This window comes from Amphiprion ocellaris, chromosome 1, assembly GCF_022539595.1.
Source record: "Amphiprion ocellaris isolate individual 3 ecotype Okinawa chromosome 1, ASM2253959v1, whole genome shotgun sequence".
In the NCBI taxonomy this organism is placed as follows: Eukaryota; Metazoa; Chordata; class Actinopteri; family Pomacentridae; genus Amphiprion; species Amphiprion ocellaris.
The window spans coordinates 4,736,089-4,757,995 of NC_072766.1; the positions used below are offsets into that span (position 1 = coordinate 4,736,089).

General features: G+C 38.9%; 1 protein-coding gene across 4 annotated transcripts; it reads left to right on the forward strand.

Annotated features, from left to right (window-relative positions):
* The first annotated feature begins 300 nt into the window (after nucleotides 1-300).
* Nucleotides 301-21,218, forward strand: LOC111566424 (immunoglobulin-like domain-containing receptor 2). 4 transcript variants are annotated; one of them, XM_055013561.1, is made up of 11 exons: nucleotides 301-475; nucleotides 5,674-6,063; nucleotides 8,152-8,271; nucleotides 12,127-12,183; nucleotides 14,244-14,390; nucleotides 14,506-14,673; nucleotides 15,132-15,260; nucleotides 15,599-15,944; nucleotides 16,760-17,495; nucleotides 18,416-18,448; nucleotides 18,813-21,218. In XM_055013561.1, the coding sequence occupies exons 1-10, from the start codon at nucleotides 316-318 to the stop codon at nucleotides 18,446-18,448; spliced, it is 2,286 nt and encodes a 761-aa protein (XP_054869536.1). In that variant the 5' UTR covers nucleotides 301-315; the 3' UTR covers nucleotides 18,813-21,218. The 4 variants fall into 4 exon arrangements, with proteins under 4 accessions (XP_054869536.1, XP_023122774.3, XP_023122776.3 ...); XM_023267006.3 differs by lacking the exon at nucleotides 18,416-18,448; XM_023267008.3 differs by lacking the exons at nucleotides 15,132-15,260; nucleotides 18,416-18,448.
* The last annotated feature ends 689 nt before the right edge of the window (nucleotides 21,219-21,907 follow it).

Sequence of the window (21,907 nt, forward strand, 5' to 3'; positions counted from 1 at the left end):
AAGGTATGTGCATTATTTGTAGTTGTGTAAAAATATACAGTGGTCCATGCATAAAGTCCTTTAGCCAGTGAAATGTAAAATTAAAAAATGGATGGAATTTAATCAGATATTAAATAACATCACCTAAATATAATTCATTACAGATTCAATATTAATATGTGTTCAGCATACATTAGCACAGTACAGTTCAGTCTCTCTCCACACGAATCAGTGCTTCCAATTCTAACTTAAACATAAAGCTTTTATTTTGAAAGCCGGTGAAGTTTTATTTTGGCAGGCTTGACGCCGGTCTGCCAGTGGAGCCGCTGTCCCGCTATGAGCCCGTTAACTGTCCGCTGCCTCAGACGCCGTCCAGGGATGAGACGGAGGAGAAAACAGGACAACGTTCATCACAAAACGTTCGCGAAATCCACCTGCTGGACTCGGAGCATGTTTTCGACCCCAAAGTGGTGGATTTTTACCGTTTTCCTGGCAGGTAAGAGAAGAAAAAGACGGAAAAAGACGGAACCGACTGTTTGAAAAGTGCCGCAACAGGTTGTTAAAGTCAGGTTTAAAGTAACGGTACGGGTAATGTCGCTGTAGTGGAGATAACTAAGCTAATCTGCACTGCTGTGTTGGAGCGAAAATAACATCTTTGTTTTACCACTTCTTTTACCGTTAATAATTGTACTGCTTTCAAATGTTCGTTAAGGTAGTTTTGCGGCTCGTTTACCGGTTAAGCTAGCTGTGCTGCAGTCGACTGTTAGTTTGGATTTAGTCATGTGTGAATGATCCGACCAGAAGCTTTGGGGGTTGAGGATTGGCAGGTTTAACTTCAGACAAATTTAACTTGGTCTCTCAGTGAAATGATGGTTGACCTCTTCACATAGTGTATATAGACAAAAAGCACAATCTTCCCAATACCCAGTACCTTCAAAAAAGTCCTAAAACAACCACTGAAAATATAAACACAGCCAATTAGAGATTAAAAAAAAAAAAAAATCAACTTTATCAATAACCAAGCAGAGGAAATCAGCTTTGAGGTTTGTGGATTAGCAGCTTTAACTTCAGACAAGTTTAACTAGATCTCAGGGGAGTAATAGTTTACCACTTAATTAGTTTACAGAGACAAAACACTCCACCAATACCTTAAAAACACTATAAACATTGAAAGTGTGAACAGAACTAATTAGAGATAAAATGATCTCACAGTGAAATGATAGTTGACCTCTTCATATAGTGTGTATTGACAAAAAACTCAACTAATACCTTAAAAATGACCTCAAACAACGACTGAAAATGTAAACAGAGCTAATTAGAGATTTAAAAAAACAAAAAAACAAAAAAGCAACTTTATCAATAACCAAGCAGGTGAAATCAGCTTTGAGGTTTGTGGATTAGCAGGTTTAACTTCAGACAAGTTTAACTAGATCTCACAGTAGGATTAGTATTGTTTACCACTTTATATTTTTAGAGAGACAAAATACTCCACTAATAACTTTAAAATTAACTTAAAACAACAGTTGAAAGTGTAAACAGAACTAACTAGGAAAAAAATTTAACTTTATCAATCCCCAACCAAAATACAAAAAGGCAAAAACAAATATGCGTTGGGGCTCTTGAATTAGAAGGTCTAACTTCAGACAGGTTTTCTAGGTCTCACAGTAGGATTAGTATTGTTTACCACTTTATATTTTTAGAGACACAAAATACTCCACTAATACTTTTAAAAAGACTTAAAGCAACAATTGAAAACGTAACAAGAACTAATTAGGGATAAAATGAAACTCTATAATTCACTGAACAGGAAAAAAAACTAAAAGCAATTAAGTTTTGGTGTTGTGGATTAGGAGGTTTAACTTCAGATTTTAACTAGATCTCTCAGTAAAATGACAGTTTACTACTTTATATAATGTATAGAGGCAAAATAGTCCACTAGTACCTTCAAAAAACCTAAAACATAAATTAAAATGTAGACACAACTAATTGGAGGTGAAACTTTATCATTTACTAAACAGGAAGAATCAATAAACTAGCTTTGGAGACAGATTTAACTAGATCTCACAGTGAAATGAGAAATTTAGTTCACCCCTTCATTTGGTTGCAGCAGAATACCTTAAAAACTATTAAAAGGTACCTTTAAATGCATCCAAACCTAATTAAGGATAAAGTGAAACTTTATCAATAGTCAAACAGGACGCAGATGAGCAAATAAGCTCTGGGCATTGTGGATTTGGAGGTCCAACTTCAGAGAATATTTCAGTAAAATGACAGTTCACCACTTCATACAATTTATAGACAAATTTTGCATAATTTATAGAGACAAAATACGTCGATACCTTTAAAATTGTAGGACAAAAAAACCCAAAGCAAATTAATTAGTCAAATTTGAAAGCTACGTATGGTACACCACTTACATTTGTGCATTAATGCAAATCTCATTGTGATTGTTTCTGATATTCTATATCAAAGTGCATCAACTACAATAAATGACATATATATAATAAAAAACATAAAAAATATAATTTTAAAAAATAGTAATTCGCATAGAAATATGTGAAAGATGGCGTCATTGTTGTCAGATTTACTATTTATTATAAGTTGCCTTTGAATGTAGAAATTCTGATCAAACCAAAAATGTTTCACTTACGCAACTCTAAAAGTGTGATGTCAAATCAATGAAAAATCCTTTAATCTGTCAAATGTTCTTCTGTTCACATGAAAGCAAAGATGTTTTAATCAAGGCAGCAAAACATCTACTCTTCACTCATATCTCTCCAACACTAACATCCAAAGCAGTGACCGTCCTTTCCCCCTCCCTCTGCTTTCATTTTCTCCTGTGGAGGAGGCTTCCTCTGAAAACTAATAAATCCAGGATCGACCCACAGCCTCTGATCCCAGGGAGGCCTTTTTTTTTGGTTCAAGTTCTTAGAAGTAACATTCCCCTTGAGGAATTTCTGTTTTTAGGCAGCTTACTTTGAAACAATGCTCCTTTTTTCCCCCAAAAAAGTCAGACTTTTAGTGTAAAAGCTAACTGGCCTCAAATAGTAATGAAACCAGAAGAAAAATAGAATGATTGTAAGAACAAAATTAACATGAAAGTGAAGAACAACCTCTGTTGTGTACTTTTCAATAGCATGTAATGTCAACTGCAAATACAATTTAGGTTAAATAATACTACATTTTGGTGTTTGGGTTTTTTTTAATATAAATTTTACAGTACTGCATCTGGAAAAAACTTGAGAGGATTTGTGATGTGTCTGACTTGCTTTATAATCTCATTTAGCTTTTTTTCATCTTGAAAACTATAGGGTGCTCAGTTGTAATAATGTAGATTTGTAATTTATTATTTTTTAGTTTTGGTTTTAATTCTGTCAGTAACAGAGCTTCACCTAATGCTCATATTGATCAGCCACAGCAGTAAAACCACTTACAAGTGAAGTGAATATCATTGATTATCATTTTACAGCAAGTGAACAGTTGCTGCCTACAATGTTCCAAAATTCATGATGCTGATGTGTTCAAAGCAGGAAAAATGAGCAAGTATAAGGGTCTCAAGGCCAATATAGCTGGACATCTGGGTGAATTATCCCCAAAACAGCAGATCTTGTGTTCCTATGTTCCCAGTATGGAGTAGTTGATATTGATCAGAAGTTGTCCAAGGAGCAACAACCAGTGAATCAGTGATATAGTGATAGATGCAAAAGCTCACTGGTGCACTTGAGGAGCTAAAACTGGCCTGTGTAGTTTAATCTCACCAAAGAGCTACTGCAGCACACATAGCTGAAAACTTTAATGCTGATTATGATAGAAAGGTGTCAGATCACAAGGTGCATCACAGATTCCTGCATGTAGGGCTGCGTCAATGCTTAACGGTCATGTATGTGAATGTTGCTTTGACACGCACCACCAAGCTAAACGTTGTTCCAGTCCATGTACACCCCCGATGGCAGCAGCCTCTTCCAGCAGGATAATGCACCCTACCAAACTGCAAATATATATTTCAGGAATAGTCAGAGGAACATGATAAAAAGTTCAAGGTGTTGGCTTGGCCTCCGAATTCCCCACATCACAATTCGATCAAGTATTTGTGAAATGTGTTGGAAAAACTCGTCTGAATCCATCGAGTCCTCACCTCGTAAACTGCTTCGAGTATCTGCTGCTCAGTTCTTGGTGCCTGATCCCGCAAGAGACCTTCAGAGATCTTGTGAAGTCTATGCTTCAGCTGGTCAGAGTTGTTTTGGTGGCAGGAAGAGGACCTACAGAATATTAGACATGTTTTTAATGTTCTTGCTTGTCACGTATATGCATAACTCCTGTCAAAATTAAATTTTATACACAATATGCTTGATCGTCCATTCTTTAAAATGTCAAAAATAGTGATGAAAGCTCTCCTAAAATATCCAGAGGCAAAAGTAAAACCTTCAAACTCTTAGTTTTTCTCAAATCAGAACTTTATATGATCTGAAGATACCTGAGATCTGAGAAGCTAGGACATTCTTGCTTAACATAACATTGTGCATGCGGCAGCTTATTGGTATTTAGACTTTATCAGTCGGTTCTTTGACACCAGGCGTGGGCGTCCAGTTAGGTTCATCCTCAGTAATAAAAAGAAAACAAAACTCAGACCTGGTCTGGATTAAGTGAAGCACCCCCTTATTATTTCTCACCTCTCCCTTGTTCACTGGTCCGGTTCAGTCACACCTCCCACCTCCCTCAGACTGACAAATACACACAGATTACACAGATGTTTCTGGGTGTGTGCATGTGTTTTTCACATGGTCGGCTCTCTAGTGTGTGTTGCTGTTAAGCTGCCGATCCTAAGATCCTGGTGATCATGTGACCCAGAGTCCCGCAGCTTCAGAAGCCCAAAACAAGGCCAGGTCAGCTCACAGTCAGATTTCACTGAGCAGAAGCAACTCAAATACTCTCAACACAGTCTTGTTTATCTTGCCAAACTGAACAATGACTCCCTTCATTCCAAATGAAAATATCCAAGAATTTATTTTAAGTGTTTGTCCAAGGAATTTTAAATCTGTTCTGGACAATGGAGGTGATTTGATTTTGTATCTTCTGATGGAATAGAGTATGTGATTTGTCAGATTTTTTTAGAACAGTAGCAGGTGTGTCTTTAGACATCGACTCATCGTCTGAATCATTGTGTGGTTGCCTGCTGTTGTGTTCCTTAAATCCCCATAATTTCAGTTATTACTGATACCTGGTTTAGCTGCTGGATCAATGGCAAGTTTGTCCAAGACAAAAGTTTCTCAAGTTGGACACTTTCCTTTTGACAGTTCCTGTTTGCAGCGCATCTATAAATTCATGAACAAAGCAGTTGGTCAGGATAGTTCTGGAGTACTCAGAGGCATCAGTTTTCTTTGATTTCTCATCGGATTTATGAATATTTCATTTTTAATGGTCATCAGAGAAATCCGTATCCTCCAAGACACAAACTCAATCTAACAATATATTGGATTCATGTCTCGTCCCCTTCAGTCCTCTACAGTTTGTCCTGCCCAAGTAAAATCAGATTTGTTGTAGTCTCCATCCCACACCAGATAATCACTTATTAATCATTGAAAATGAACCAAAATCACTCATTACAAAATGAATGTAATGATTATACAAACCTACCGATTTTTAACCCTTCTTTCTTTCACTTTGCTGATCCTTCTACCTTGTCTTCTCTGTCAGGTGTCCTCCCTCCATCTTGCTCAGGTGTTCATGTATTTGTCCGAGATGAGAAGAGGTATGCGGTGCTGTTCCAGTCAGTGGTTCTGCCGTGCCAGTACACCAGCGTGTCCACCCAGACCGCCGTGGTGCAGTGGGTCTACAAGTCGTACTGTCGTGACCGTACGCGGGACTCATTCAGCTTTCCTGACAGCCTGGGTGGAGGCCTGGGAGGAGGAGGAGGGCTGACAGGCGGAACTGGAGGAGTCGGTGGAGGATACGAGACGGGGATAACAGCGAACTACCTCGACTGCTCGGATAACAGCCGGACTGTCCGAACCGTGGCCTCCATCTCTGGCTCCTCAGTCACACTGTCAGAGTATTACAAGAACAGAGACATCTCCATCATCAACAGTAAGACATCTGTGGTTCCACTAGCACCTTTGCTGTTGTTCTTCTACTGAAAATGATCTTTTTCAAATTACACAGCAGCTATGTTGCCAGGCCAACACATTTGTGTTGAGTTATAGGCTGAATTTGAGCTCACCAGCTTTAGATGGAATTTCACTTCACCTGGCTGCACTTGGAAAGTTGTGCTGGAGAACTACTGAAGTAAATATTGCAGACTTGTAATGTCTTAAGCAGCCAGCCAGGCATTATCAGTTATAGCATCGCACGTTTGCATCCAGTTTAATTCGTACAGTAGGAAAAAGCCGCTTTTCTGCTTTTTTATAACATATTGATTCAAACTTATGTTCTTATTTCGTCTGTTGCCAAACCTGACGCATATTGTCAAAGCAGTAAATTCATATATTGGTCCGTCTTTCCCTTAGATTCCTGAGTAAATGACCAAAATGAAGTCAGAGTGAAATGCTGCAGGATCAGAATATTAGTCCATTACTATAATCAAGCCTTTTGTGCTCCTTAACAAATTAGTTTCTTTCTTTATTATATAACCATAGTGTCATTCTAGGAACCTCTACAGGACACTGTTGTGCATACTTGCATGTGTGTAGTTGTGGTTGCATGTGTGTGTACTTGCTGAATACAGAGAGGTATTCTTGTTTGCTGGCCTCAGATTTATGAAGCTCTAACTCTGGCTGAAACGAAGAACACGGATAAAAGAAGCGGTTTTCACGCTGTCCTCTCATTCATCCTGACCTCTCACTCTTTTCCCTCTGATGTACTTCAATGTCTTCCTTTATTTTTCCCCTCTGGATCTCTGGACATCCCACCATCCAAGCACTCATTTGTTTCACTGTAAGACTTTCTTTGAGTTTTTATTTTCACTTCTTGTCCTTTTCTGTCCCACTCCAGCTACTGTCCTGAAACAGGTCACTGTAGTGTTGTAAATGGGCAAAAAAGTGAAAGCTCTGACTTTGTTGCCTTTGGAGACGCCCAGTCATCCATACCCATGTAATCCTATTCAGGGTCACAGGGAGTTTGGAGTCTGTCCCAGCATGCACTAGGCAGGGGGAGTTCTGTTAATCACATAACTCACACAGTAGGCACACAACACAGAGAATACAGTAATACACTGTAGAGGTAACATGAATCAAAGAAAACCAACAGAAAATATTTGCTTAACCAGGTAGTTTTAAATGAAAATAATCAGTACTGAACTAAAGTAAACAATAAACAATGAAAGCCTGCATACTGAACTAGTGAAGGTGACACTTTGTTGAAGGAGAAGCTGGTCACAGTCTGCCTCTTTTCCAGCTTCCTTGGCTAGCAGGAAAAGGAAGGGAATTATACAACCCATTTCCTGTCTGCTGTATTTATACTTCTAACCCCCTTACAATGGAGTCGGTGGCCCAGTATTGTCTTACATGTTTAACTCCTGAGCTAAACTGCATTTGAAAAGGAAGCTTGCTTATTTAGTATAAAAACTAGTGCCTTATCAATTATGCAGCTTTATGCATTAATCTGGGCTCTTAGAATGTGGACACTCTAGATGCTTGAAATTAATGTGTGGAACTTTTTTTAATTGTTTGGGTTACTCTGCTTTACTGAGTTCGGGGAAGAACTTGACTGGCCTACACAGATCCTTGACTTCAACCACATTTAGAAACTTTGGGAGAAATTGGAATGCAGACTGTGAGCCAGGCCTTATCGTCCAACATCAGCTGACCTCACCTCAGTTAGAGACGATAAAGTGGTTAAATGGAAACAAATCTCTGCAGCCAGGCCCTGAAATCTGGTGGAAATACATCTCAGAACAATGGATTGACTGATTAATGCCTGTGGTTTCACAATGAGATGTTCATGAGAGTAATGCATGGCTTTGCACGTATTGTTTATGTCTTTAAAACAGATGTAGTATCTAGAAAATTTGGTGTTTTTAAAGTTAATACTTCCAAATATGCACCATTTCTATGTTCTCTAAGATGTCTGTTTGAAGAAGGATTCTGATTTATTGATTTATTTAATTCCCAGTCTCCTATAACAAAGAAGGGTTAGATGATTTTGTCTCTCATTTCAAATCTTTTTTTTTAAATGCAGAGGCAGATCTGCGACTAGGAGAAGTCCAGTGGGGAGACAGTGGAGTATACATCTGCAAAGTGGTTATATCTGATGACCTGGAAGGACAGAGTGAGGCTTCAGTGGAGCTGCTGGTTCTTGGTAAGCTGCCGCTACTTTCCTAATGTGCATATTGTAAAGGATTTTAGTTTTGAAGTTCAGAAAGTAGCTGGAGCGCTCAGTCACAGAAAACAGTGTATTCTCTGTGAAAAGCTCCTCTGTGTCTGATTGACATCCATGAAAACTCAGCTGATTCATCATTGTTGAAAAGACTTACAAATTTAACAGGTAGAGCAGAGGTGTCAAACTCATCGTAGTTCAGGTTCCACATTCAGCCCAATTTGATGTCAAGTGAGTTGGACCAGTAAAATCACAGCATAATAACCTATAAATAACCACAACTCCAAATATTTCCTTTGTTTAGTGCAAAAAAAGTACATTCTGAAAATGTTCACATTGAAGGAATTATCTTTTTACAAAATATTATGAACAACCTGAAATTTCTTAAGATAAATAAGTGCAATTTCAGCAATATTATGTCTCATTTTATTATTTACACACTACAACTTACAAATCACAGCGTGTCCACAAAGGATTTAAAATGTATTACTGCTTGTTTGAGTCTTTGACACTAATATTCAACCTCTGACCGTGTCCCATGTAAATCTTGTCTGTAATGTGTTGTGTTACAGTAACAGTCTACTTGTCTATGTTCATTTGCAAATGTTGCCATAGAAACTGCCGAGAGGCTTTGTGGCTCTTGGTGCCTTAAAACACTCTGAGGCTGAACTTTTGTTTGGCTGGCATGCAGAGACTTATGTGTATGCACAAAAAGACACACTCACAAATGCATACGCTGGTACTGAACAATAAGCTTTTACAGTTTGCTGTAGAATGAGGGGCTTCTGTTAAAGGTTGGTTACAGCTTCAATGTTGAAAATATGTTACAGATAACGATAGGATAAGAAAACACTCCAGGCAAAGGAAGATGGCACAACTTTGCTGCATGAGTTGATTTTTGCAGTATTTACCCTGATATTAGAGGCCCGAAATCCCGACATGCTGCATTTCCTGGTCTTGGTGTAGCTAATATGGCATGTGAAGCACTTGTTGTGTTTCCATAACAACAGTTGGGGCCACGGCGAATAGCTCAGGGGGTCTTTTGTCTTTTTAGCAAATGGCTTCGCAGAAAAGAAGACAGGGAAGATTTAATGATGTGGAGGGGGGAGGGCAGAACACAGTGATACAATAGATGGAGGGTGATGTCACGTGAGACACTCGACTGATGTGGACCCTTGAGAGTTCAGTGGCTGATTTTTAAAAAAGGTAGAGAAAATTCAGCATTTCTACACACTGCCTTTTAAGTGTCATTGTTTTCATTGCTCTGATATTTTATTTTTTTGCTTATGATGCAAAATTTGGATAAAACACCATAATGCATAAATATTTTTCTCTTGTACGCTGTGAACGTCAGTGGGCCAACACTCATAAAACAATGTTTTCAATCTTTTGGGAACCAGTTTTACCGGCATCAAAATTCTAAAAATGTTTTCTGCAGATTTCTTTCTCCAGTAGGATTTAGTTTGACATTAATGTGTTATAAACTCTTTTTGTGATTGATATTAGGAAATATTCCAATAATCAGAGATGCTAGATCTCTGATTTTTATGAGCCATAATCACCGAAACTAAATTTTAAAAAGCTTGAAATATTTTAATTTATATGTATTGAATATATAATATATGGAAGTTTACCTTTTTGAATTAAATTATGAAAAAAAGACCTTCTTAACAGTGTTCTGATTGTTTGAGATGCACTAGTAGATTCCCTTTCACTTCATAGTTTATCTCCATAGGAGGAGTGTATGTGGCAGTGTACAAACACCACCTGTGTGGATCATCATATAGGGTTAAACAAGAGGTCCCAGCGTATTTGACAGTAAATCTTGGTGAATCACCAGCCTGCAGGCTAAATTCTAGAGTCAGTAAAAATTCCACATGTGAGCTGCCTTGAACTGCTTGAGCTTAGAGAGAGAAGACATAGCAACAGATAAACACTAAATTAGAGGTGTTTTAAATGTACAAGAACAGATAATGTAAATTTTAGCGCATAGTTGGTTAAATGCATGTGCTGATTCTCAGTGAACTTAATAGGTTTCTTTCTGTTTTCAAATCCAGCAAAGAACATGTTTAGCCTTCCAGAAAGATACTCAGTAAGGTATGTGCACTGTCAGCCAGAGTAAGGCCAAGATAGTCCAGCTTGTGCTCTGTTTCTCCAGCCCTCCTTTTTCACCATCAGCACTCCTTTCTTCCTTCCAGCAATAATCACAAAGCACTGGTATCTGTTCACATCACACTCCTCTCCTGGCTTTTTCACTTCTCACATTTTGCACACTCGGACCCCGTATGCACCCCAACCACATACAGTCATGCACATTTTTGTACCAGCTTGTGACACACTGCTGCTATCTACCGTGTTAATGCCTCATTCAGACATCTGCTGACCTCCTTAAAGCAGTGTTGAAAGAAAAATGTAAAGAAGGAAGACATAACACCAACAAGATACCAGGAACATCTCCTTATGTTTTTATGGTGTTTGGGTTATTTCCTGTGTTGATGTTTCTCTTTTCTTTTTGCCTTAATTATGTGTGGAAATCATGAATCTAACCCTACAGTTAGACTTGTAAGAAGAAATATAACTACTCTACATAAGACAATATAAATATAAAACCAAAACCTCAGCCATGACACATCAATGTGCAGAATGTACGCTCTCTTCTCAGTAGCAAGGGATTTTTAAAAAATTTCTTCTGTCATTTTTTTTTCCCAAAGGAATTATGCATTTTGTAATTAAACAGTTAAAATGTTCATGCCATGTCTCCCCATTGAACCTGCAAAGCTACGCTTTTACCCCAATACACAGTGATAATTAAGTTGGCCCCATCTCATTTTCAACAACTGACATTTAATACTATATCTACAACTGTTCTTAATGTATTTTAGCTTGATTTTAATTCAGCTGTGAATATCCCAAAGAGTTTCACCTAAATTCCGAAACAAATGGTGAAGAAAAAATGAACCCTATGATTTTAGCCAAGATAAAACAATTATTATTTTAACTTTCAACAGCAACATCTAAGTTACTGTTCCCTTTTCACTGCCACAAAATAGTCCCAAAGTCTGTGACACTGTAACTTGTCATTTTCAGTCCTTGGTAAAATTGTGTGGAGGCCAGATTCAAGTATCCACTCAAGTACTAAATATCTCTTGCATAGTACTGACAGAAAACTTCAGGATCATCTTTCAGTATGATGTAAGAACACATTTAGTTAGAAAAGTTAACAGGTAGGTGGCTTGTGACTTCAGGTGTCAGCGGAAACCTTTCCCAAATAAATAAGCAAGACAACTAATCTAAATAGGGGAGGTTATTATAGAGAAAAATAATGGACATATGGTGTTCATGTGGTTCCCATCCAATATTTTCCACTCGCTTTATTGACCCGACAACAAGAAAGAAATAGTTTTTGAAGCCAAATGTTTCTCTGCAGCCTGTTAATTTGCTCTGGACCTGAGACATCTGTGAGATTTGCAGCTCTGCATGTAACACAACTCACAGCTCCTGCCTGTTTATCACATTATCATGACCAGAATGATTCATGTTTCAGTTTGTCTTTAAAATCATATATCACATGATCAACCTGCTGATCGGTTCCTCTGATATGGTGCCTTTCTGGAACAAGAACAGAATATCCTCTCATGCATGCTTCTGTTGACCTGCCAGCTCTTTCTGTCTCCTGTATTTTTCTCATTCTTTCTCTGTATTTTGCTGTTTTGTCTTAATTCTGTCTTAATGCATGCTGCAGCAGTAACATTCTTTGAATCAATCATTCCAGTTTATATCAAATCTATTTCCTCTCCTCTCTTCTCTCCTCTTGTCACCTGTGCTCTGTCTCTCCAGGTTTCTCAGGTGTACCTGAAGATCTGCTGCCAGACTTTGATTTGAAGATTATGCCAGGTAGGGGCATAATGTATTCTCACCCTGACCTGCTTTCTTCCATTCCTACTAACACTACTTACTGCTCAACCTATGGCTGTAGGAACCATTTGGATGGTCATGGAGGTGGCATTTTCAATGGGAAAAGTTTTAACACACAAGAAACGTGTGTGTAAAAAACTTTTTACACCATGGTTAATGGTTCCTTTGCTAACGACTGTCCAATGATACTGTCCCACTTAATCTCATCCCACGTCTGTAAATAACACAACAGGTGTTTGTGATCCAGCTATAGGGAGGCTTTGAGAGAGTTGAGTTCAGAGCTGTTTTTACCCCGACAAGCTGATCCACACCCATCAAATAATGAGCTGGCCGCTGCTCCCACTAAGACGAGCTGTGTTGGAAAACAGCTATTATGGTCATTATGGTTATTTATGGTTGCGGTCAACATGTCATTTGACATCATTTGGATACTACCAGGAAAAAGGCAGCAATCAGGGGGGAGGGAGCTTTGTTTATGTCACATCACATTCCTTTAATGTCTGTCAGAGTTCTAAGAAAGTGATAAAAGAATGTATGGTTAGTGTGGAAGTAGAATGACTTGGCATGACTGACTCAATCTGAATGGTTACTGCAAGCTTTTCTCTGGTGTTAGTGTTGCATTAGTAAGTGTTGTTGTCCACATTGACTCCCACAGTGCTGACATGTTGGTTAAATGATGTGTGTGTTAGTGGAGGAGTCATGGTGGTTGCAAATGAGATCACATTACAAGCTCTTCTGTTTTAACAGCCTGATCTTCAGTATCTTACAGAGCAGCATAAACTGTCCTTTTCCTTCCCGTAGCAAAATCAGGTTTCCTGCATGTGTATGACGGAGAATGTTGTCCTTGGTTTTACATTGTTAAAGATTTCCTTATCTGCCCTCTCCTTCCCTTTCCTTTGCTTTGTCCCCATAGACAGATACATGTAGTCTATCTGTGTACTGACTGTTGTCTTCATTTCAACACCGCAGTACTCTGGCAACATAAGTAATATTATCTTTTTTTGTTGTTGTAATGCATACTCTAAGTTATCATTTGTTACAATCTGAAAAAAAGTCATACATGGAAAAACTCACTAAAAACCTAGACACTCATTTCACCAGTCTGGCATTCTATCTTTATCTGATTTCCCAAAGCTTTACAGTTTAAAATGATCTCTGACTGTGTTTTGTCCCATCACAATATCCTGGTTCTGTGAGAAATACGTCACATTAACAAATAAATGAGACCATTTCACCAAATGTTTGAGGAGCTGACATGCATTCAAAGAATTATTTAGTTTGGATGGAATCTTTATTGTAGTCTTTGTCATCCTCTGTCAATAGTGAAGCTTGAGAGGTTGTATAAAGGATATGAGAGATGATTAACGTTTTTATTTACCAATTACTAATCATTGTATAACCTCCAGGTTTACTGGGCTTTGATGTCTGTTTGTAATGAAGATACTCCCTATACAATTCATTTACTATTTCAGTTCCATTCATCACAAAAATATTCAAAAGTCCAACAACTTTGCAATGTATTTTGGCATTTTTAAGCAACTTTAATCACTTTTCATGTTAAATATGAGACATTTTCAAAATAAAGTCTCAAGAATATTCAGTAAGCAGCTACGACCTGACTTGTACTGTTAAAACGTAATAAAGACGATGTATTTAGAGTCAATATATCCATACTTTCTGTCAGAATACAGACATGGATGTGAAGAGGAACTGATTTTACACAAACAAGTCTGTTTACAAGACACACTGTTTGCTGTTGTGTTGCATCTTGGGTAATGTAGGCACTAGCTTTTGGCACACGGGAGAAGAATGTATAGAAATATAACAGCATCAATTTTTTGAATTTTTTTTTCTCTTGCTGTCCACGTGAGAATGACAGTGTTGCCGGAGTGAAATCAAACTAAAATGTGATTTCTTTGTTTTTAAGCACAAAAAGCCATTTATAAGCCAGGCATGTGTGTGTAGTGATCAAATCAAACTGTTCCTGTGTGAATGCTTGTTTATTTACAGGCAGGATTTTGTGTTGTGTGTCTTTACAGAGTGGGTGTTTGTGGTGGCGGTGGCGCTCGGCAGTGTGTTATTCCTGCTGCTGGTTGGGGTTTGCTGGTGTCAGTGTTGTCCTCACTCCTGCTGCTGCTACGTCAGCTGCTGGTGCTGCCCCGACACATGCTGCTGCCCCAGACACTGTGAGTACAAACACAAACTCAGGGGGTGTGAAGCTTTGTGCTCAGTATACTGACACTGTTTGAAAGAAGTGTGTTTTTCTAGAAAGCCTGAAGAGAATGTGTGTGTTTTTTTTAGTGTACGAGGCAGGGAAGGGCATAAAGACGGGCACCTCCACCCCTCAGTCACCTGCCTATCCTCCATACTTTGTCTCTGGTGTCCCAACCATGGTCCCCATCGCTCCCCCCTCACTAGTGGACAAGATGTCTTCTGTCCCCACCTCAGATGGGACTCTACTCACAGCAGGTGAGGTCTTACTTTTTTATTGATTTTCAAAGGATTTCAAGATCTTTTTTCTGTCTTTCATCCCTGTAAAATCATCCCTAGAGTTTATTTTCAGTTTGAGTAAAGACTCTCTAGGGTTGGAATAATCTCTAAGATAAATTTTGCTTGGAAATGCTGCCTATCAGGCATTCAAATAGAGCTTTCAAAAAGTTTCACGAGGAATGCAGTTGTCTCTTTTAATTGCTTTTAATTTACTATTTGTGAACATTGTACATTGCTGTTAGTATATTTTTAAGATCACAAGTTGACTGTTTTGTTCTGCTAATTATACCAAACAATTCTAAAAGACTCAACGGATTAGAATGTAGAGTTGTTGTTTTAAACGTAAAATAGAAAGCATGCAAAAACAGCAGTATGATCCTCAAACTAATAAACACACACAAGTTGTCCATGCTGATGAGTCAAGTGTGTATCTGCAGTGCCGATGCATGCTGTAGGGGTTCCCTACCGCGTGCCTTCACCTCAGGATCAGGATTCTCTCAGGGTGCTACAGTATGTAGAGAAACAACTGGCTCACTTCAATCCTTCCAGGTCCATCAGTCACCAGTGTAAGCCTCACAACTCGACTGCTAAAGCATGCGTATGCTGTCTACAGTGCTGGTAGTCTTGATTGGCTTTTCATTCTCTCCAGCTCTCTGTGCTCCAACTTTCTGCCTGCTGAATCACCTGTAGTTCAGATGTGGCTTCAGATGTAGCAGGTGTGCATGCCTACTTAACAGAAAGAATTTGTTTTAACCACTCTCACTCCAACCTTGAAATAACTTCTTCCAGATCTTGATTTTCTTCATCTGCAGTGTTGTGCTTTGGGACAACTTTTCTCTTCAACTGATTATTTTTCTCAGCAGTTATTCCACATTGATTGGTTATATTATTTTGACTCGTGCAGCCTGTAGCCTGTCTGAGTTGAGCTCCCTCCATGAGGGAGAAGCCGGCTTCCGCCAAACCTTCCGAAACGTCCAGAAGAAAGCCCTGCCAGCCATCCCCGATCACGACGCTGAGCCTGAACCACAGTGTCACCGCGACAACCGCAGCCCGGAGCCGCAGCGTTACCGCGATAATCCCCCATCGCCCCATCGTTACCGTGACGACCCAGACTCGGAGCCCCGCCAGAACCAGGAGGAACCTCTTCCTCCACGACGATACAGCGACGACCCCCCATCGTCCTCTCGGTCACACAGACATGGCAGAAACCAACGAGAACAGAACCACAGCGAGGAGGAAAACCACAAAAGGTACGGACATTTCTGAATCCACAGACACATTCTGTATACACATCATTCAAACTTTATTTATAGAACACTTTTCATACAAATAAAATGCAACACAAAGTGCTTTGCAGACAACATAAACAATACAATGCAGCAGTACAAGCAAACCCCCAACCCCACCCCCATTCCCAACCCATCAAACACCCCCAAAATCATGTTATAAATAAAGGACTCTAAAACACAGGGATTGTAGGAGATACATTCAGCATGGTGAAACATCTTTCTACAGCTGATGAGCAGAATAGAGAAACACAAAATGACATAAATAAGACATGAAACAACAAACGAAGACACAGAAAGACAAAAATGAGAGTGACAAAAAGAAAAAAAACAACAAAAACAAGACACAAAATGACAAAAATGAGAATGAAAAGATCTAGAGAGGCTGGACTAGAAATTCCCCTAAATTACCCAAATTGTCCATAATGACTCAAAACTGTTGTTATAAGTAACATTTCAATCATGCTGAACTAGTTTGAAGTAATTTAGGCGAGACTTCAAGTTAATTTGGACAATTCTCAAGTAGCTTGAGGAACTGAGGAAAACAGAATAGCAAGTGATCAAAATGAAGTAATAAGCTGTACGTTAAATATACTAAAATATGTAAATAAGTCAATAAATAGAGAAAACAAATGAGTCAAATTAATTCTAAGAAGAGTAATAAATAAAATCTATCAAATCAATCAAAAGCTTGACTGAAAAGGTAAGTTACGAGTTAGCCTTTAAAAATATCAACTCTCTCTGCTGATACAAACATACACTGTTCTTGTGTTTTACAGGTGGAACCCTCGTTCAGAACATCTGCAGAGAAAATCGTACCGCACTGCAGGACGAACCGGATCGCTGGACGAGCTGGAGGAGTTCGCTGCTTCGTACAAGCAGAGAGGAGGCAGAGGAGCAGAGAGGAGGGAGGAAGAGCGAGCAGACTATGAGATGGAGCTCCGGGAGTTGAACCGATATCCTTCCTACCGCGATGGTCCGCCTCAGCATTACCACGGTAACGACGAAGAGCTCGACGACAACAGCGACCATGAAGAACATCCCAGACGCAACAAGACCAACAGGCATAACATCAGCCCACTTCCTTCACCCAAAAAGAGGAGGGCCACTTCTGAAAGGGAGCGCACCGTCCCACCGCCTCCAGCAGTAGGTCCACCGTCAACTTCCTCTCAAGAGAAAGACTACGATGCCACATTCCTCAACAGCCTGCTGGACCGAAAGGCCAAGCTGAGAGGGGTTGGCCAGGGGAAGAGCGGGGCCCGTGGTGAGGAAGATTCAGACACACCCTCAAAGAGCAGCTCAAAAAAGAGCAGCGGGGAATCTAGTCGACACTGCAGTCGTTCGCCTAGCAACAGGCCGGACGCAGATTCGCTGCCTCCGTACTCAGAGTCAGAGCGAAACAGAACTGACAGGCCATCTCCACGGCCGCCACCAGCAAACACTCGCTCCTCTCAGCCGTCTCCTCATTTCCAACCAGGTCGCAGAGAGGAACCCAGAGACAAGTCCCGGAAAGCGGTGAGTGACATTGACGCCTGTGAATTTTATGCGGGTTGTGCTATTTTGGAGATCAACAGTGAGTAGAGCTCATTCAGCATGATTTCTAGTTATTGATTGGTGTGTAATTAATAAAAATGTGTGTTAGAACAATGTTAACACTGTTAACACTAGTCTCCTTTTGATTACTTTTTCATCAAACACATCAGTCATGAAAACAGTAAATACAAAAACAACTAGATGACTGAATTGTTGTTTTCTAGTGTGTGAACATTTTGTAAGAAAAGCAGTTTTAATTTGACATCAATCTAGTTTAGCCAGTTTTCATGGTGTTTTATACAGTAAGAATGCAATCAGCCTTTTTTTCCTGAATTTAAATCATCATTGGCACAAATAACTATATTTGCTTCTGTAGACAAAGTGAGCCTGGAGAGACAGAGCCCATTAATCAACATACTATTATGTGCACACAAAGAAAAACACTCTCTGGGTAATAGTGTAATTATCCACACATCAAAACACTGCTTTAAATTTAAGCTGTGTGATCTGCAATAGGTTGTGATCAGTTTAAATTGTCTGTGAATAAAGAAACAGACGAGCATCATGAGCTCATACAGCAAACATGTTGTCTTTTACATTGCTGTAAATGCTTTAGATTAATATTTTTGGTGCTAAAGTTCTCTCGACCCTCCCACATGGAGAGTTAAGAGATCATGAGATTTGGATTAGGGCACCCTTTTGTGTTCTATTTCTAGTAGTACAGAGGAAGCTCAAAATGGACTATACAGAGAAGATAACATATTTCAAAACTCTTGATACTAAAAACAGAGAATAATAAACACATATTAAAATGTTGTCTTTACTATATGGGATCCTGGTGGGGAAGAGTTTGAAAAAGGTTTGTAGGCCTCCAATAAGTGTTGTTGTTGTACCTTCGACAGGTCAGGTTCAGAAGCTACCAGAATGAATACTAGGTAGAATATTCTGTTCTGTATCCAATTACTCTCCATAACAGTCATAACTGGTTGCTTCCTCACTGACAAACCTGGGTCAAAATGGTCTTCAACAGCTAAGACTTCCTGTGCAAAATAAAGAACAAATGTAACGAGAGTCGACTTTCTGGACTCGAGCAGGGTCTTAAAACTGATTTTTAAATCATTTCAAACAAAGTTGAAAAGCACTTTGTCCCAGGTTCCTCCTCACCATAATAACCCTGTTTGGCTAATGTCCACAGCCTCTTTACTGTTTCACTTTACTGAGCAAGATATAACTTCATATTTCAGCATAAATTCACTGTCGTTGCTTTGATTGCTCAGACTTTTTTCTTATCCTCACCAGAGCACTCTTCTCAGCCGAGATTCCCTCATTGTCTGATCGACTTAAAGCCACAGAGACCGAAAGCTTGGATCAGACGTAAGATGTAGCTCTGATAGTCCACAGGAGCTGCATGTCATCTGACAAAAGATGACCGAACTGACTGTGAGTTCTTAAATGTATGCTAAACCCACTGTGGTGAAATTCAGTAGAGGTGAAGCAGAACTGGGTGAAGAGGTGGACGATTTTCCTATCAAGACTTTGGTGGGTCTTTTGCTTGTGAGGTCATTCAGAAATGAAGTCACTGGCTGTGTCATATACATCAGCTGGACTAGCACTAATGTGAGCACGGCGAATGACCTGGACGGTTCCCACCACCAGCAGGACGCTGTTAGTGTTTCCCTCGTCCCTTTAGAAAAGGCTCAGAAGCAGAGAGACTTTCTTTACTCTTCCAGCAACAATGGGTGCATTCACTTCCATTTGATGAGCTATTTGAATTAAAAGCACCGTTGTAGAATAGACGGTATATGACAACACCATTACTGTAGCTACGGTTGTAAACAATACGCACACTGTGTCACTCAGTAGCATCATTAGGGAATAAAGCACCTAAGGCCCGTGTTATACGACGGTCCACGAGACCGCGTGACATAAATTTGGTTATCTCCACCCATCTCACATCTCAAGTGCGACCGCAGTGTGTTCAATAATTCCTCCATGCGAACTAGAAAGTAGTTTAACACCAAACTTTGCATCCGTGTGCGTCTCCTCAAGGGACTATAATCAAAGCATTAGTCAGAAGGCTTTTACAATGAGACTTTAATTTTACTAAAAGCTCGAAGTAGTAACTGGCATTACCAAAATGTTTGTTTATTTATTTATTTATACGTGACCGTTCACATTAAGCAACACTGATGTTAGGAGCGCCAATGTAAATGTGGTGCTAGTTAGCTTCAGCTAATCTGCACCAGCAGCCTGAAAAATAACTAAAAATAACAAATGAGCGACAGCATTTTTCTATAGAATTGTTACAGTTAACATAATATAAATAAGAAAAGCACTGAGAGAGCGCAGTACCCCTTCAAGGCTGCTCAGTCGTATGATTTCCAATGGATGAAATCTTTAAAAAAAATCTGTGGTCTGCAGCGGTTAATTTGTAGTAGGATCACAATCGTGATATTACGCAGAGTAATAAGCAGCTATTCACTAAAACATTCTTGATATCATCTTCATAGGGTGATCTGTTTACAGCTGTGTGCCGTAGTCAGACATGCAGACAATGTTGCTAATATAAGGCTCAATACCTTTGAGCAACATTTATGGCTAGAAAAAAGGTCTGTCAATTGATATAATTGTATTTTTGTTGATGTAGTTATGTAGTAGAACTTTTTAAAAACCCTTTTAAAGCAGTGTAAGATAAAAACAGAATTCTCAAAAGGCCAAATATTTAGTTTCTAAATTGCATAGCTGCTGGTCAGAAAATAACATTTTATGTTACTGGGAATAAAACACAGATACAGTAGCTGCACTGACGAAGTACTAAACTAATGAGGGCACATCTGACTCAAGCATATGCAGGTGATTTAGTTCCTTCTAGGTTTTTATTCATGACACAGTAACATTTTCACAAAGGTTTGAGATCGAGTTTTTACAAAATAACCGTGTTGTCCAAAAGATTAAGGCTTGATGAGATTTAGTATTTTCTGTACACATTGAACTGCCTCCTGCCTGTAAAAGATTTTTGTACTCCAGGATGAAGACATATACTATTATATACTATTTATGTGTACAGTGTGATATGATTATAACGTGTAAATGATTCTGTTCGTCTGAGCACTCGAGCGTGACATGAAGTGTCTTTGACTGGATTAATGTAATTCAGCATTTGCTTTTCACTGCTGCTGAGTCAACAGCTAAGCCAACTGTGTGTTATCAGCCGCTATAAACACACACTAATACCAGTCATATATGTTCTAACTACACACCGTACAGTATTTTTATTGTTCCTGCCTCCGTGGTTGGTTTTCTTTCCTTTGTGTTTTCTGCTGTTTGGTACTGACAACTATGTGTGTGTGTGTGTGTGTGTGTGTGTGTGTGTGAGACAGAGAGAGAGAGAGATGACTCTTTACTTTTCTGTAAAGGAGACAATGTGTGATTGAGTGTGACTCATGTCTTTGTCCATTGTTTAGTCACAGACTGCCTGTCTTGGCTACACAGCTGCGTCAAAACTCACATATCACTTCTGCCAGCTCAGCCACAGATATCTGCCCTGTTTGTCGCCTGCATGCAGATTTTGTTACAACATTTTAACCTCCTGTAAGTTTCTAAAATATTTATTTGTGATGATGACAAGATGCATGATGGCAAACATTAGGACCAACCGTGTTTTCTGCATGTATTTGCAGTAAATAAACTCAGCAGAAAAATGAACTCCAGGTGTTTTTTTTTTTGTGTTTTTTTTTGAGCTTCTTGTACTAGAATGTTCAGATGGACTGTTTTAACCCTCCTGCTGTCTTCATTATGGGCACCAAAAAATATGGTTCCCTTGTCTGAAAAAAATCCAACAATTCAGCAAAATAATTCCCCAAATTTCTGAAAATTTGCAAAACCTTCATCAAGAAAATTCCAATAATTCCTTAAAAGTTTCCCTTAAAAGTTGTACAAAAAAATTCCCCTAAATTTGGCAAGAAAATTCTTGTAAATATTTTTTAAAAATGAGTAAAAATCTCCCAAAAAATCCTAAAAATATTTAAAGTGATTACATATATATCAGTAAAACTTCTAATATTTTCTTTAAGAACATTCACATGAAAATCAACCTAAATCCAGCCAAATCTGCTGGATTTTGGTTGATTTTTTTTTTGTGAATGTTCTTAATAAACATTTTTAACATTTCTTTTCTTCCACCAAAAAATGTTCAAAATTTCTCAGAAATGTTGAAAATGTAGACATCAGAAGTTTCACTGTGTAAATATTTTTTTTCCCACATTTTCAAACTTTAGAACAGGTCAATTTGACCCGCAGGACGACACGAGGGTTAAACTATGCAGGAATGTTAGTGTCTCTCTTTCATTCTACTTATTACAAATTTCAGAAGGATATATTGATTCTACTGTATT

Excerpts from the sequence above, each read along its gene's own strand:
- LOC111566424 (XM_023267006.3), top strand. The coding sequence starts at position 316 with ATGAGCCCGTTAACTGTCCGCTGCCTCAGACGCCGTCCAGGGATGAGA. Across the intron at positions 14,674-15,131 it reads TGGGACTCTACTCACAGCAG|TGCCGATGCATGCTGTAGGG; the intron begins GTGAGGTCTTAC and ends GTGTATCTGCAG. Across the intron at positions 17,496-18,812 it reads GAGACAAGTCCCGGAAAGCG|AGCACTCTTCTCAGCCGAGA; the intron begins GTGAGTGACATT and ends TATCCTCACCAG.